The 17,098-nt window shown below is 41.6% G+C and overlaps 1 protein-coding gene across 1 annotated transcript in view; it reads left to right on the forward strand.

The window, feature by feature from the left end:
- Positions 1-16,106, forward strand: part of shank3a (SH3 and multiple ankyrin repeat domains 3a) — a 255,418-nt gene extending 239,312 nt beyond the window's left edge. Inside the window, exons 20-26 of the mRNA XM_085461600.1 lie at positions 503-583; positions 767-790; positions 1,154-1,281; positions 1,488-1,593; positions 2,206-2,732; positions 2,830-4,925; positions 11,120-16,106. Coding sequence (XP_085317726.1) covers positions 503-583; positions 767-790; positions 1,154-1,281; positions 1,488-1,593; positions 2,206-2,732; positions 2,830-4,925; positions 11,120-11,684 — 3,527 coding nt within the window. The 3' untranslated portion in view covers positions 11,685-16,106. The remainder of the gene's footprint in view (positions 1-502; positions 584-766; positions 791-1,153; positions 1,282-1,487; positions 1,594-2,205; positions 2,733-2,829; positions 4,926-11,119) is intronic.
- Positions 16,107-17,098: the final 992 nt, after the last annotated feature.

Raw genomic sequence — 17,098 nt, forward strand, 5'->3', positions numbered from 1 at the left:
TGGTTCATTAATGTGTGCCTCTGTCTGATACACATCTGCTAAATTCTAGGCAGGCAGCATATTAAAAGTAAGATGGACGACTTTCTCCCTCTCCTTTCCACACATTTCTTACTTTTTCTGCCTATTGTGGCGGACAAACTCTATTGTTCTTTGTTTACTGGGAGGACTGACCTGTACATTTCCACCCAATGGGCTCCTCAACAGAGAGGAATTCTTGCAGCACAGAGACTAAAAAACTAAAAGTCTTGAAGACAGACTGATACATTTATAAGTCATCTGACAAACAGATAGCAAAATATGAAGAAGCTGGGCTCCAACCGTAGCGTGAACAAGGTCCTGACTAAGTGTGAAGCATCCAGTTCAACCGAATTTGACCAAATCAAATCAGTGAGGACAGGATGGGCTGGCCGTCTCGGGGATGCCAGGAGGGCACTGAGCCGCAAAGCCAAAGGATTTTCATCCCCCTCAAGTTCATCCTCAACTCCATGCCTTTTCTCCACAGCGCCGCCACCACCCAAGAGAGCTCCCAGCACCACCCTGACACTGCGCTCTAAGTCCATGACCGCTGAGCTGGAGGAACTAGGTGAGTGCCAAATAAGTGGTATGCAAACTCGACACTCTTTTTTTTCCCTCCTTTTCTGTCATATTTCTGCTTTGGCTTTGTCATTAAAACTTGGTGTGTCTCCTAACTTTTAGAATAGTCACTTCTGTTGGCTTGTTCTTGTCATTTTCCCTCCTCTGCTGACGCTATCTTTTTCCCACCAAGCTTCTGCTCGGAGGAGAAGAGGAGGTGAGTCTGAGACAAGAAATTGACATCTCTTTGGACGTCACAAAGATGATTTATCAATGATGTGTCAATTTGAGAACCGCTTATTAGAGCAGATGAGCAGAGCAGAAGAACACATGAGCCATGTGGACAGTCTACACTTTTCTGTCACTTATCGCTTCTTTCTTTCGTTCTTTTTTTTCTTTTTCCTGTATTTTATTGAGACAGGGTAGTGATTTTGTACAGTACCACAGAGCATGACCCCACACATATAGCTACATCTTAGAGGTGCCTTTGTATTCTTTATGGTGATATCAACATTTGGAATAGATGCCACAGCGTTTTTATGTCTCAGTATTTAGTTCTGGCCAATTTTCTTCTTAACAGAAAGACTAGATGAGATGTTGGCATCACAGGAGTCTATGTTGCGTTCTCAGCCCTCTGAGGCAGATTACAGAGCAGCCACTGTCAAACAACGGCCCACCAGCAGGAGAATAACCCCAGCAGAGATCAGTGTGAGTGCACCTACACACAGCACATTGGCAGACAGCATATGCTGCTCTGCTGGCATACATACAAACTCAGCGCACATACAAAAATACCTGGCCAACACGACATGCACTGCTGCGCACATTTATGCATATTCTTTGAATTAACCTATAGGAGTCATGGTGTGCTTTCAAGATTTTAAGATACTTTTCTTGTTTTTTTTTTCATGCAGTCACTGTTTGAGAGACAAGGGATGACTCTACATGGAGGTCTCCATCCAGGGATTGAGAGAGGTCACATACAACTACCAAAGGGCATGTCCAGGACCAAATCTTTTGGTAAAGCAATCACCCATCCTGTACATATTCAAATAAGGTGAATGATAGTGTAATTGTACCTAAAGTAGAGACTAGAATTTGAGGAAGCTTCATTGTGTTTTCATAATTTGTTTCAGGAGAACGACTAGGCAATACTGAGACTGAAGCTCGTTGTTAAGTCGTAATGTGCCATGTCAAAACTTGACTGATTAACAAATGTTGTCAGTTGACAGTGTGGGATATATAATTACTTGGCATTGACTGTTGAAAATTTGTAAATATGAATACTGGATACTGGAACAGATTTAGAAAGCAGTTGTTCAAGTAGCACAAAGCTTGTTTCAAAGTAGCTTAACATATATATTATTAATACGCAACTTTATTATTAAACATTATGCTTTTTGTAAGTATACTCATTAAATGAATCCTATGTGAGTCAAAAATAGAACTGTATGTTTTATTAAACTACTTTAATAATCGTGTTTTTTGACACCTGATACATATTATCTATGTAAGTAAACAAATTTACAGATGGATGCAGTACATTTTTTTATGTGGACCAGCTTGGCACTTTTTCAAGAGCTTGTTTATCACCAGATGATCTGTGCTCTTTGCTCTCTTTACCGTCATCAGGTGCCACTGAGGAGGATCGGCTGTCTGCTCTTGTAGGCGAGCACCGATTTCCCCGCAGTTCCTCTATGACAGACAGCCTCCGAGACCACTCACAACCCCACCCTATCCCTCCCCCTCCACAAACGGCACCTCCTCCTCCTCCTTACTATCTAGACACTGGTCCTCCCCCAGCTTTCTGCCCCCCTCCACCTCCATCGAGAACACAGAGTCAGGGCCATGAGCCTGCAGGACGTTCGAGCTTCAAGCCGTCCTCCTTGGACCTGCCTTACGAGGCCGCTCAGCGGCAGGCCACACACATTGAGAGACAGAAGAAAGCACGCTCCATGATCATTCTGCAGGATTCTTCTCATTTACCTGTTGAACCTACAGAAATTCCACGTCCTTCTGCTGCTACTCCACCTGAGCGAATCAAAAGGAAAGGTCGGGTTATTGACAACCCTTACGCAAACGTGGGTCAGTTTAGCATTGGACTGTACACACCTACCAAGCCCCAAAGAAAGAAGAGTCCTCTGGTGAAACAGCTACAGGTAGGTGGAATGTTATCGATGCTATCTGATTTTGTTGCTTTCATTTGAATGTAAAAAAAAAAGAAGGAACCTGATTTTTTTGGTCTCTACACTGCAGGTGGAAGATGCACAAGAAAAAGCTAGTTTGGCCTTAGCTGCTGCCCACTCGCGAGAGAGCTCACCCTCAGGACGACACCCACTTACCTACGGGCACACACACACCAGCCGTGCAGACTACTACCAGCAGCAGCTGATGGCTGAGCGAGAGCGTATGCGTGTTCAAGGAGAGATGATGTTTCAGGGCAAGGGCCCCTTTGCCGCTGCAATTGCTGGAGCTGTAAAGGATCGTGAGCGTCGCCTAGAAGAACGGAGGAAATCCACTGTCTTCCTTTCTGTTGGGACCATGGAGGGGGCATCTACCACCAGCTCTGATTCCCCCTCTCTGACTCAGTCTCACTCCATCGATGAACGGATGCTGACACGAGAGCTGGGACAGCTGCCTCCCCCTGCCTTGGCTCTGAGCCCCTCACCTAGTGGGACCACCTTTATCCATCCACTTACAGGAAAGCCTCTGGACCCCAATTCACCACTGGCTCTTGCGCTGGCCGCAAGGGAGAGGGCACTGACCTCCCAGAGCCAGTCCCCTACTAGCAGCCCAGAGCCTCGGACTAAACAAGAGCAATTAGGCCAGGGTGTAATATTCATTGACACTCAGACCAAAGAGTCTCCACATGGGGAAGGGGCAGCTACATCTCCCCCTTTTTCACCTAAAAGCGCCAAGGTAGCGGGTTTCGGGGTTGGATCCTCCGCAGCATCAATTTTATCCCCGCAGCCCACCAAGCCACAGTGGGCTGCATCTTCGTCACCTGTATCATTCCGGCAGGAGATGGAGGCCAGGATAGAGGAAAGGAAGGAAGAGAAGAGGTTAGAGGATAAAAAGAGTATGTTGATCAGTATTATGGATACATCACAGCAGAAGACAGCAGGGCTAATCATGGTCCATGCCACCAGTAATGGGCAGGCTGTTGGAGTGGATTCAGAACAAGAGCAGACACCTGCCCCAGCCTCCATGGAGCCCAGCAAATCACCAAGTCCACGCGCTAAATCCCCCAGTCCCAGTGTCGCCCAGCCCCAGACCCAGCTCCAAGCTCAGAGTTCTGCCAGTCCAGTCCAAGAGAAGGGTCTGGCTCAGGGAAGCTCAGAGGAGGATGTGGATCCGTACACAGTAACCCTTCCCCCTGCCATGTTATCCTCCAGCGATGAGGAAACACGAGAGGAGCTACGTAAGATTGGAGTTGTTCCGCCACCAGATGAGTTTGCTAATGGGCTACTGGCACAGGCACAAGGGGCGCCAGTGTCTCCAGCTAAGCCTGCTGTGTCTCCCGCCACCCCTGCAACACCAACGCCACAAACGCCCTCAACCCTAGCAACGCCAGCTGTGACCCCCACTCAGCCTGCTCAACCCCTGCCTCCACCCAGTGCAGCAGCTGTCTCAGGGAAGCCCTCTGACCCTCTGGAGCCCCCACCGGTGGGTGAGTCTGGCTCTGCGGCTGACTCAGGCGTGGAGGAAGCTGACACGCGCAGCTCCAGCGAGAGAGAGCGAGACCACCATCTCGAGACCACCAGCACCGTCTCCACGGTTTCCAGCATGTCCACATTGTCCTCAGAAAGCGGCGAGCCTGCCGACACACACACCACGCACACTTCCTATGCCGACGGGCAGACATTTGTGCTCGACAAGCCGCCAGTGCCTCCTAAGCCCCGACTAAAATCCCAGATAGGAGGCAGTAAAGGCCCCGTCACTTTCAGGGACCCTCTGCTGAAGCAGAGCTCTGACAGCGAGCTGCTATCACAGCAGCAGGCTGCTGCCCTGGCTGCTGCTGCAGCTGGAGGAGCTGGACTCCCCCCAGGTGGTTCAGCCTCAGTTACTGGTCTAGCCCCCACCAAGCCACGCTACCTCTTCCAGAGGAGGTCCAAGCTATGGGGAGACCCAGTGGAGCCCCGTGGCCCAGGAGTGGGGCTAGGTATTGGGAGTTTGGGAAATCTTGGTGGGCTGGGACTGGGGCTGGGTGCAGATGAGGGAGCAAAACCATCTGTTATGGGAGAGCTCAGTTCACGACTACAGCAGCTAAATAAAGACACCAGATCACTAGGAGAGGAACCTCTGGGAGCATCACTTGATCCAGGAAGGAAGTCACCTGTGGCAGGTGCCAGGTAAGACATGATCTTATAAAGTAAGAGAACAAAGGGTTTTAATAAAAAAAAAACAAATCCTTTTAAGTTTCATTCTTATCCTTTCTTTATGTAGTGGTAGAGTAAAAAAAAAATCAAGCATTGTGTGTTTTTGATTTATTTAAATTACTTCTTGACACTGAGTTAATTATTTTCTCTAGTTTATCAGCATTTTTATTATATCACTTTATTTGCACCAGTGTCTGTTGTTATCTTCCATTGTGCATTCTTTTTATAAGCTAGTACATTTCTGTTTAAGTTGTGATGGTAAATAGTAATGATATCAGAGGTCACTACCATTGTTGGTGCTAGTTTCCCTGACAATATTAGTGGAACAGCATAGTTAATATATCCTATAACATTAGCAGGTCATGTTTTGGTCTTTAACATCCGTAAGAAGAAGACTTCTCACATAGCAGCAGCTGTCTCAGGGTTAACTGAAGCACACTGGTGTTTTTGTCTGATATCTGTGGGTTTCTTTTTTCACACCTTACCTGAAAGTACAATGAAATCCTTTATATTTCTGCAGATGTGAGGACACCGAAGAGAGTAAACCTTAAGGTTATAGACTCTAGGGTAAACCAAAGCTTTTTTTTAAATATATTTTACATAACGAGTCTATCAGCCCATTGAAGGAGAACAGTACTTATATACATCTTTTTTTTCATTAATATTCTTTGTACTGTTATTTGTTACCTTGTTTGCATCAGCTGATTCCCTCACTGACACTTGTACGGTCCCTCAAGAATCATTAAAAAAGACAATTGAAGTATTACTACACCACAATGTTTTTCAAGAAATGATTGTTTTTAGAGATACAGTACAGTAGTACTACAGTTGATGGCTCCTTGTTTCCATAGTTACAGCTGTACTCCTTTGCTTCCTGTTAAGTGTTCTGTGTTGGTAAGAGTAGACGGTAGCAGTTGATAAGCTAGTGGTGTGTGTGTGTGTGTGTATATGTGTGTGAGTGTGTGTAGTAGATTATCCGTTGGTGCAAACAAGGTAACGGGGCTTGGAGGCACGTACTTCCTGAAAGCTTCTCCTCATCTCTTGCACAGTCTCACTTCTGGGTTCTAACCTATGACCCTGCTAGTAGCTCCCCTTCCAGTGTTTCCCAAAGCCTTTGTTCAAATAGTGCATAATACATCCTCATATACACTGCTCTTTGCGGTCATCGCTGATAATAATTGATAAGACAAGAGACTTTATCATCAGTGATAACCTCAAAGGTTCAAGGATGTATTTTAACAAGTATTTGAACCTGTCTGAACTATAATGGTGTGTGCCATGTTGAAATCCATCCACTCACAATCTCAGCATTAACAAGGCTGTTAATGCCGAGATTACCAGACAAAGTCTGACCCCGTCAAAAGTCTTCAAGAGTCATGTTGTCATAAGTGGTGGGATCTTCTCTTTTGATTTCCTCCAGTATAAAGCAACCGGCTTCAGACTGGTTGTATTTTTGTGGCTTGACAGGCTGGTAGTTAACATCTGAGGTTAGAAGGACAGATGGTATCTTTTATTGGCTGCCCACTGAAGTGCTACTCATTTAATACAATTGACAGGACGGGATGTTAAATGCATTGTCATGGAGTCGTGGATCTGTCTCAGCCTTACAAAGAGCTCTGTGGTTTGTGATCACTTTTTTAGATGCAGTTGAGTTGGATTTTCTTTCACAGCCTTCTTTCAGCTTCTCTGATTTTTTTTTCTTGTATCATATTCTCTCTATGTGAATATTGGGAATGGAAGAAGTTGCTTCCACCATACTTCACTGCTGCTAAGAGGAGCTGAAAGATATGAACAGACGATATTACATTGACAAGATGTCAAAACATACTTTTCATAGTCTTCTCATCATGGTGACATCAGCGAAAGGACATGATCAACTTCACACACCAAAGCTTGTGCATCGCATTTTCATGTTTCCATCCACGAGTCAGTGGAATCAGTTACAGCGCTGACTGGGAAAGAACAATGAGAAAGTCTTTGTAGAACTAATCACCATAGAGCTACAAGTTAATGTCCATTCACAGAATTTAATCCTTACTGTTGCTCTAGACAAGTATAGTTTGATGTTCCAACCCCTTAATGCCTAGTATATCATATTTGATACATACAGTTTTTGAGACTTCTACACAATCTGTGTTTTTTTTCCCTCAGAAAAACAAAATAAATTGTGCAATACATTTAAAAGAAATAGTTTTCAAAAAAAGGCCAGAGGTACGGTGGCCCTAAGGGGCCAAACGGACTGCAACTTAAGAAAACACCAGCAAAAAGAAAAATGCTGCAAAAGCACACAAAAGACAACGGAAATAGGAAAAAAGAAAACAGAAATAGGAAAAAACAGATCCAAAAGCACAAGGGAAGTGTTTCTGGGGAGACAATAGCCCGACGGACCAGTTGCAGGAACCAAAACATGCTAGGTAAGTGTGTTTTAATCTCATGATTCATATAATCGTGATGACGGATTTTTGGGCTAATAGTTAGGCTAACACACTTACCTCTCATCTTTTCTTTCCTCACAAAACCGATAGATCCTCTACTTCTTTTAAGTGTCTCCCAGCACAATTCTCAGCATATTTTGGTTCCTGCAACTGGTCCGCCGGGTTATTGTCTCCCCAGAAACACTTCCCTTGTGCTTTTGGAAATCTGCTTTTTCCTATTTCCATTTTCGTTTTTCCTATTTCCGTTGTGTGTGCTTTTGCGTTTTTCTTAATGCTGGTGTTTTCTTAAGTTGCATTCCGTTTGGTCTCTCAGGGCCTCCGTACACATGTAGCAAATATGATACAAAACTACACAACTAAAATATGCAAATTAATATTGATTTTGTTAAAAATAATTTTAAAAAATGTGACTTTCGGGCAATTATTTAATGGTTCAGGGTTAAAGCAATGTGTCTTTACAGAGGAATTCATTACTGCTATTAGAAACAGAAATGTGCTGTCCTAATACTTTGGTGTCCTAAATCCCTGTTTGTACAAGACACTGGACTTTTGGATGACCATAAATTAAATATGAAGCTCGAATTATATCAAATACAACATATCAAGTAAGACCGGTTCAGACTGGATTCACACCTTCCTAATGTTATCCAAATGAAGAGATCACCACTATCTACATGCTGACAGTTGATTGCCCTTGGCTGTAAAAAAGATGACTGCGCACACCATTATTTCTCTCTCTCTCCCTCTCTGCCTCTGTGTCTCTTCACCTGCTGTAGCATTTCACGTAGAGCATCAGCATCTCCGCACTCTTAATTGTCACATTCGTCGATCACTTACCCCATCCCCTCTGTGCCCCATTTAAACCCCTTCAAAAACTACACTGCTGAATTTTGTCTCCACCTTGTTCATGTGCTGTGTATCAGAGCTTTGGGTCACGTACAAAAGTGTGTTTCTCATTTCTGTTGTGCTTTTTGGTTTTCTTTCCTTTGTTTTTTTATTTTATTTCTTTTTTAATGAAAGTTGCATAACTTTGTTTTGATTTTCAGTGTTTGTGTTGAGGATGGCCATGATCCTTGACTGTCTTGTATTTTAAACCATGATAAAACAGAATATGCTCCACCAAAACACACGTGCATTCACCGCTTATATACTGTGCTCTACATACAAATCCATGTTAAAAAAAAGATTATTTTCTTATATAAATGTATGTGAAACGAAGTACAAAAGCAGCTTTAAAAGTCAAGAGACATGTGCTGTCCTGTTGTGTTTCTTTATTTGTTCGTTTTTCTTTGTGCAGTGTTTGATATGTGAACAGTGTGCTCATTTCTCTCTCATGTAGCCCACTGGTCAGACCTTCAGGTGCTGAAACCCACTCTGCTGTCTTTGTCATGCTGACATGTAGAGCAACCCAAGCACAAAAATGCAATCATGCCCATCTACTGATGAACAGTCATACACTCACACAGTCACATACACCTATACATGTAGATGACGCACAGCAAAGACAGCGGAGCGGGCTGAGGCAGATTATAAGTCTGGTTGGCAGGCTGCGTCTCATTGAGTGATGCTAACATTCTCTCCCATTGCTCTCTCTCTGCTCACCTTGCATGCTCCGCCCTGCTGCTCTGATCTGATTGGTCTAGAACTGACTGTGCGCCCAGGAGGGCAGGACGACTGTGTAAGTGCGCATGGAGCTCATCTCATATCTGTCGGCTCCCCGTAGTCTGAACATTTTTCCAGCCCGAGTGCTGCTTAGCTACCGGTCTTTCATTACACTCTTTTACTCCAAATCTCACCCAATAAAAAAGTTTCAAAAACATGCAGGAGATGGAAAACGTGTGCTACACCTTCAGACATGTTAACGTGCATGAAAAAGACACCACTGTAGTAACTCAGTAGTTTAGTTTCTCCTATCAGTTTTTCCTTGCTTGCACAATGATAGCTAAAATTTCCTTAATTGTATCCATCCCTCTTTCTTACTGTTCTTGTTCTTATACTAACGTTCAGTCTCTAAGACTGTCACAAATTTATGCTTCTAATAACTTTCAAAAAAAGAGTGATATATATATATATGTTAAAAAAGGTGACTAGACTATTTAAACTATTATCCCATATCAGGTCACTATAAAAAAATAATAGTTATACCTCAGTGTTTACGTGAGTACGATCCTTCTTTCTCAGAGTTCCTAAATGCTAAACGTATTGCACTGAATTAAGTGTTAGCCAAGCTTCCAAGATCATTTACTCCTTTGATTAACAAGTAAATAATGCTAATTAGTGTTTAACAACAATTCCCACCTGTTTCTTCAAACAATGTAATTCGTGGTCATGAAATTGAATATTTACTGTATCCATTTTTTTGAGTGAGTCAAAATGTAACTAATGTGCAAGAGAGCTGAAAATCAAATTTAATATTCTACTTTTAGATCTGCCTTCTGCATCTAAATTTGGATGTGTGTGTGTGTGTGTGCGTTTGTTTCTACAGAATTTGTCACACATTAGAAAATGAATTCTGCTTTCAGGTTAGTGATATCAGCAGTTTCAGTGTAACACAATACATCTGTTTAAACACTGTATTTGTAATCTAATGTTGGTCACACTAACCTATTCAAGGATGCTTATAGTAGGACTCAACAGCTTTAATTGAATTAATCATAGCAAAAACACGCTCATTAATGTCACAGGGACTAGGGGTTTTTATGGGTGTGAGTAAAAATTAGGGCTAGGGCTCTTATTTTGGAGAACTACCCTGTAGTCACTTGCATAGCTAGATGTTCTTAGTCTGACTAGTTTGATCTTTCTAACAGCCATTAACCTCTCTTCTGCACTAACCTACTTTAAAATGAATGACTGCTGTTTATATACATGCTGTGAAAGAGTATTTGCCCTCTTTCTGATTTCTTTCTTTTTTTTGACATATTTCTCGTACTTACATTTGTCAGATCATCAAACAAATTTTAATATTAGATAAACATAACTCAAATAAATACAAAAATGCAGTTTTAATATAATGATGTTATCGATTAAGGGAAAAAAGCTATCCAAAACTACCTGGCCCAATGAGGAAATACAATTGCCCACCTTGTTAAATCACAAATTCATTGTGACTAAATGTTTAGTTTCACTGGACATCCAAGCATGATTACTGCCACACCCTTGAATCAAGAAATCACTTAAATAGAACCTGTCTGGCAATATGAAGTAGGCTTTGAATGGCTAAAAACAAATAAAAAATGAATTTTGTAGTGGCCTAGTCAAAGCTTCAATCCTACCAAGGTGCCTTAGCATGACCTTAAACAGGCTGTTCATGTTCAAAAACCCTCCAGTGTGGCTGAATTAAAATAGTTCTGCAAAGATGAGAGGATCAGGATTCCTCCACAGTGTAAAGACTCATTGCTCATGCTTGATTGCAATTGAGTGGCATAACTAGTTATTAGGTTTAGGTGGCAACATTTCACGTTTGGATAAATTTTTTCCCTTAATAAATGTAATCATAATTTAAAAATGGCATTTTTTATTAACTCTGGTTTTCTTTGTCTAACATTAAAATGATCCGAAAAATGCAAGTGTGAGAAATATGCAAGAAAAAACAATGACTAAGAAATCAGGAATGGGGCAAATATTTTTTTACTGCACTCTATAACCCAAAGTGTCATTTTTTCTTCTTTATTTTATTTTCGTTAACAGTCTTCCTTATTCTTAAAGCCTTGTGCCTCTGTCTGTTTCCACCAGACTTTTCAGCAGCCTAGGTGAGCTCCACACCATCTCTCAAAGAAGTTATGGAACCACATACACCATCCGCCCTGGCAGTCGCTACCCCATCACCCGACGCACCCCTAGTCCAGGCTCACCTGATCGGGGCGACCCTCTTGGACGATTCTCAGGCTACGGCCTACCAACCTCACCAACCACACCGCCACAAACTATCCTCAAATCCTCGAGCCTCAGCCTACCCCAGGAGCCAAAGGAGGTCCGCTTTGTAATGAGGAGCTCCAGCGCCCGTTCCCGCTCTCGCTCTCCGTCCCCGTCACCTTCCCATTCACCTGGGTTAGGTTCACCACTTTTAGCTCTACGACCCTTTCACCAAAAACCCCTCCACCTCTGGAACAAGTATGATGTTGGAGACTGGTTGGAGAGCATCAACCTGGGGGAGCACAGAGCAGGGTTTCAGGAACATGAGATCGAAGGTTCTCACCTCCCTGCTCTAACCAAGGATGACTTTGCAGAGCTGGGAGTGACACGAGTCGGACACCGCATGAACATTGAGCGAGCACTGAAACAGCTGCTGGAGAGCTGACCCCTGCCCTGAGACACAGCCACAGATGGAGATCGGTGAAGACAGACAGAAGATTCGGGGGTTAAGGAAAATAAGCGATGCGATAGGGGCCGCTCCTCTTTTACTCCGGCTGCTTTTATGTTCGGCATCACAAATGTTGACCTGCAGCTCTTAGGCACACTCTGTTTCCATTCTGCATTAACACCCTGCACTTGGCAATGCACTGAAGAGGAGTCGTCGATACATTCATTTTTCTTCTTGCCCACCACCCTGCTTTTGTGGCCAATTAAATCAGGCCCAAAATGATATTTGGCGTTTTTATTTAATTATTTTTTGCTAAGACGAGCCAGACGAGCTCCAATTAGAACATTTGATTTGTGAAAGGTTCACTTGTTTCCTTAGTAACATCCCCACTTTCTCGCTCCCTCCTCTCCTTTCTACCTCCCCTCCCAAATAACCCCCCAGGTCCCTCTATTAGGCTGCTGAAAGCCTTCTTGCAGTTCGAGTAAAGGAGGAGGAGGAGGAGGCAGAATTTTTTGTTCCACACAGAAAGCTCAGTTGCCTTTCAAAATATTTATACAGAGATCAACAGCAATGAACACAGTGCTACGGACACACAGCCCTGAAAAAGGTGTGTCTTCTGTATACGTGCTGTTTTTAAACCGAAGACTTTAGAGCCCAGAGTCGGAGCTCCACAAAGTAAACCGTGGGAGAAAACCCCCTCTGCCTTGGTACCCAGACTGTGCTATCTATTATATTTGGAGAATGTTTAACCAACACTCGTGGCTTTTTTTCATAATCAGTTTCTTTTTTTGGTTTTCCAAAGGGAATAATATATATAGGTATTATATAATATATACATATATATATATATATATATATGTATTTAAATATAGCTTTCAGGAGAAAAGACAATGTTGCAAAGAGGAAATATAATAAATTAATCTGCACCTGTTTTTTTGGTTTTTAGTATAGAAGGCAGAGAGAAATCTTTAAATCTATTCCACTAATAGTTTACTCATTTCTACCAATTATATACATACTTATATATATATACGTACATATATATAAGTATTCTATATATATATATATATATATATTTGAAAGGAAAAAGTATATAAATATGGAAATGAAGTTTTTGTCATAGGTATCCAACTTTCCTTATGGTCACTCCTTTTTTGAACCGTAGCATGACGAGTTGCTTCATGTTTTTGACAAAGAGTTTGTTGTTTGTTTTTATTTTCTTACGGTCTTCCTTCATACTAAAGGGCATCCCGTAATGTGAGGCTGAGACCCCAGTTGACACCCATCCCTACTGCTTCAGCAACAGATCCCGCTGCCTGTGTATCCACAATAACACATCAAGGGCACCGGCCACCTATGTGCAAGCTGACTGGCTTTAAAGGGGCTCTTCATCTTATGCCTGTTTATCACTCAGGGATGGAAGTTTGGGGCACCAGCATGAAGAGGTTGCTTGCTGTTTTACTACTAGAAATTGAATTTTTCTTACACTTCAACAGTTAAACACCACCATAGTCTGTTAGAGAGCTAGTAAAGATTCCATCCCTGTCCCCGATAGTGTTACTTAGACCAGTTTGCACAAGGTCTGGTATCAATTTCCAAGCATGGAAACCTGGAGAAACAAGCTTTAACTGTTCAAATAATTTTTTTTAAAAAGCTAATAATTGTGTTCCTTTACCTGTATAACCAATAAAAACTTGCCATACAAGCTTAAATGAGCTTGATGTGTATGCCCTTCTGAAATGCCACTGCAGGGAATGTCTGTAGTTTCTCAGGCTGTGGGGATGGGAAAGCCTCTGCAAGGTCTTAAAGAAAATTCAGTATTTTACAACCTGACATTATTGCTGCTTTCCTCGATCTTTACCATTTTCTAAGTGAGTAAAATATCATAAACAGAGGGACAGCTACAACTCAAAACAATAAGGCGCAGGTTGTTTAAAAAAAAACACTGAATTTTCCTTTAACAATACAAATCTACAATTGTACTCATGAGTAGCTTCTGCTGGCAGTGAGAAACAGTGAGTTTTATTCACACAACGAAATGCATTTTATAGCTTTTCTCTGACGGGAAGCCAGTAAATGTCTATTACCAGTAAAAAAAGTAAAACCTCTGTGCATCAGCAGAATCCAATCAGTATGCCAAGGCACTTACACCTGGCGAAAAAGTGCACGCATGTTTAGTTTCTTTTTCTCACAGTTTGTAAAAGCAGGTGGGGAATTTAACGGTGTATGTGGGTTGTAGGAATAGCACTCACTGCCTCGCTGTGACCTCACTGATTATTCTTTTGTTTTTGACGTAGATGTCACGTCCTCAGACTCATTTGAACACTTCTTTTTTTAAATTGTTCTTATCAGTTCTTCTTTTGTCGTTTGATTTGTTACCCTCGGACACTGTGGGTAGATTTTGTAGCGTGTGGATCATGACTCATCTGAATTTTAGAGTGACTGAAAAAGAGCAGAAAAAAAATCTCCTGTCCATTCTAAACATACTTACACTTGTAAAAAATAAACAAACTACAAATATTTGCTTTTTTTAATCACAAGCAATGTATATATAATAGATTTCATATAAATTTTTGAAAAACAAAAAGTATATAGATCTATATATGAATGTTTGGCATATATGCATAGTTAACCACCTGTGAAAAAAAGGTGAGCAGATTTTATTCTTTCTATGAACTCTTGAACTTTTGAACTCTGAACTATGAACTAGGGGATGATTTGCACAAAACAAGGTGACAAGGTGCTAACATAAAAGCCACCCATCGTCCAAGAGCATGCGTGCATCTGGATTCCCTGAATCTCTCTGTGTGGTCGTTCTTCTTCACTGTGTGTATGGCAGTGTGTATGTGTGCAATCGCTTATTTGTTTCCATTTTTGTGCGTTTGTTTGGGATTGAAACAATGAGAATGCGTGTGACAGTGCAAGAGCGTCAGTGTGTGTGTGTGGTTAATTGTTAGGGTTTACATCACTGGAGTTGGTCCACTATAGCCTTACTGTATTACCATCAGATGTTGCCAGCAGTGGCTGTGTCACACAAACACACGTGCTCACAAAACGCACACACACACACACAAACATAAAAATGCACACATGCATTAATCTTCATTTCAAAACTCAACATCATCGTCCGGCATTCTTGTTTTGTACTAAGTGACGTCTTCATAAAGTGGACTGCTCGGCTCAAGAGCAACAAGACAGACTGAGATTACCACATTATTGATGAACACGGTCACATTTTATATTGCAAGACAACCACAGCTCACCTTGTAACTGTGTAGGCACGGCTTATGCAGTATCACTGTTTTGTAAACCCATTCCCAGATGGCATTTGTGCTCTTTACCCTCCACTCTGTCTGGCAGCACTCCTCTTTCCTTTTTCAGACCTTCAGTTTCTGAGTTTTGGATATGCTATATGAAGTGATCCAGTGAGGAACAAACAACACAAAGGAAAAATGTGCCAAAAAGTAAATAAACTTTTCACTGTATATTTGTCTTTGCTTTAGGACTATCTTAGTTACAGCACTCTAAAGCTGTTAGATAACATGATAACATGGTGCCATCTCCTGGAAATCTTGAGAACAGATGTTTGTTAGATCCTTCTGTATTTTCCTGCAGCTGGAAGTACAGTCATTACTTTTATTTTTTGAAGAAGTAGTACATATATATATATATATATTCTCATATTAATTAATATCTGTATTATTAAATTATTGATTTAAATGAAATTTGGAGACAACTGCTTGATTTACTGTGATAAAGGGTGAACATATGCAGTCTGAAGTTTGACACAGCCTGGCCTGGTTAGGAGAATAAGCGCTGTACTAAATAACTGCTTGGACCGGTGGCTAAGATTACCACAGATACAGACTCAAAATGAGCAAAGTGTAACAGAAGTACACATCATTTGGTCAAATAATTTCCTTTGTCTTATTTTGTAATCAACAAAGCACAATCTACATAGTATAGGGGCAGCAGCGTGACCTTTTTTAAAAACCCACTGGAGTCCAGTGACCAAATGGAACCAGTGATCTTATCATCAAAAGGGTTTTTTTTCTTTCATTGTCAGTTTTCTCCTTGTTTGCACTGTGAAGTTTAGATTGGTGGATGTATCACTGCAACACCTCAGCCTTGTCTCACGGGTTAAGCTTCCCCTTATCGGCATCAAATGACCAGAAAACTCATCTGCAATTATTCTCCCTTTGCACACTTAAAAATATTCATATAAAAGTCCCTCTGTATTTTAATACACAAAATCCCGTGTACAAATATGAGTTAACCAGAAGCTACCTAGTATTCCTCATGCAGAGTAAGGGAGATAGTAAAGGTTGAGGCAAGATCTGAGATGTTGCCCAGGATATCTCCACCACAGAGATATATGTTTGTTATATTATGTAATAAATTTATAATTAAAACATGAAAGAGTTTGTCTACTTGTTTTGACTTCAGTCTCTTCAGTGGTTTATTGAACGGAAATACGACACAAAGGGTAAACATGCCAACATATCTACAGGATTTTGGACAATACTACTTTTACTTGTTTTGCACATCACCACAGTGGATCTTAAACAGCAAAACTATATAATATAGCCCCCCATTTTTTAGACACTCAAAAGTAAGATGATTTCCTACGATTGAGAGTCAGTTTGATGCCAGATGAGGCTGTTCAGTATCAGGTCCAAGGATCATCAAAGCAATTGAAGGAACCCATAATTAGGCTGAAAAATGCAAAACAATAGCATAAGACAAAGAGCACAAACTTAAGGAAGGGTCGGTCAAATCACCAACTTAATGGTACATTCTTAAAGGGAATAAATGTCTATTCAGTGACACTAAAAAGGCCCAAAAGATCACAGAAGACAACTAAAGTGGATGATTTCAGAATTCTTTCCTTGGTGGGGAAACCCTTAACATCTAACTAAGGCATAAATATTCATGAGGAAGTAGGCGTGCCGTCCATTAATCAGGAGATTTATATTATAGTTTATGAATGGAACTATAATGAGGTGCAATCCACTCGGTACACTCAAGGAAAAGAAGGCTATATTAGACTTTGTCATGAAACATCTAAGTATCCTGCACAGCTGTGGGGAAAAAAATCTGGTTGAACAGATAAAACTTTATGTCTATAGCATAAAGTGTGCTATAGAGAGCTCATCTGAACCATCATCATGCTCTCAGGAGGTAGATCTGGCTTCTTGCATCTGCATGACCTTGGGCAAGATACTCAACCCCAAGCTGTTTTCTGGTGCATCCAATGGAGTATGAGAGCACTTAGAAAAAAGTTATTATGTGAATGAGGCATACTGTATAAAGCGCTTTGAGTGCTCCAGTTGTGTAGAGAAGCGCTATATAAGAATCAGTCCATCTACCGTCAGACAATGCTGTCTCATGGGCTTATATGGATACAGTGC

Source organism: Copadichromis virginalis, linkage group LG7 (assembly GCF_057382275.1).
Source record: "Copadichromis virginalis isolate Kocher_CV1m ecotype Utaka linkage group LG7, C_Virginalis_male_GT1.1, whole genome shotgun sequence".
NCBI classification, from domain to species: Eukaryota; Metazoa; Chordata; class Actinopteri; order Cichliformes; family Cichlidae; genus Copadichromis; species Copadichromis virginalis.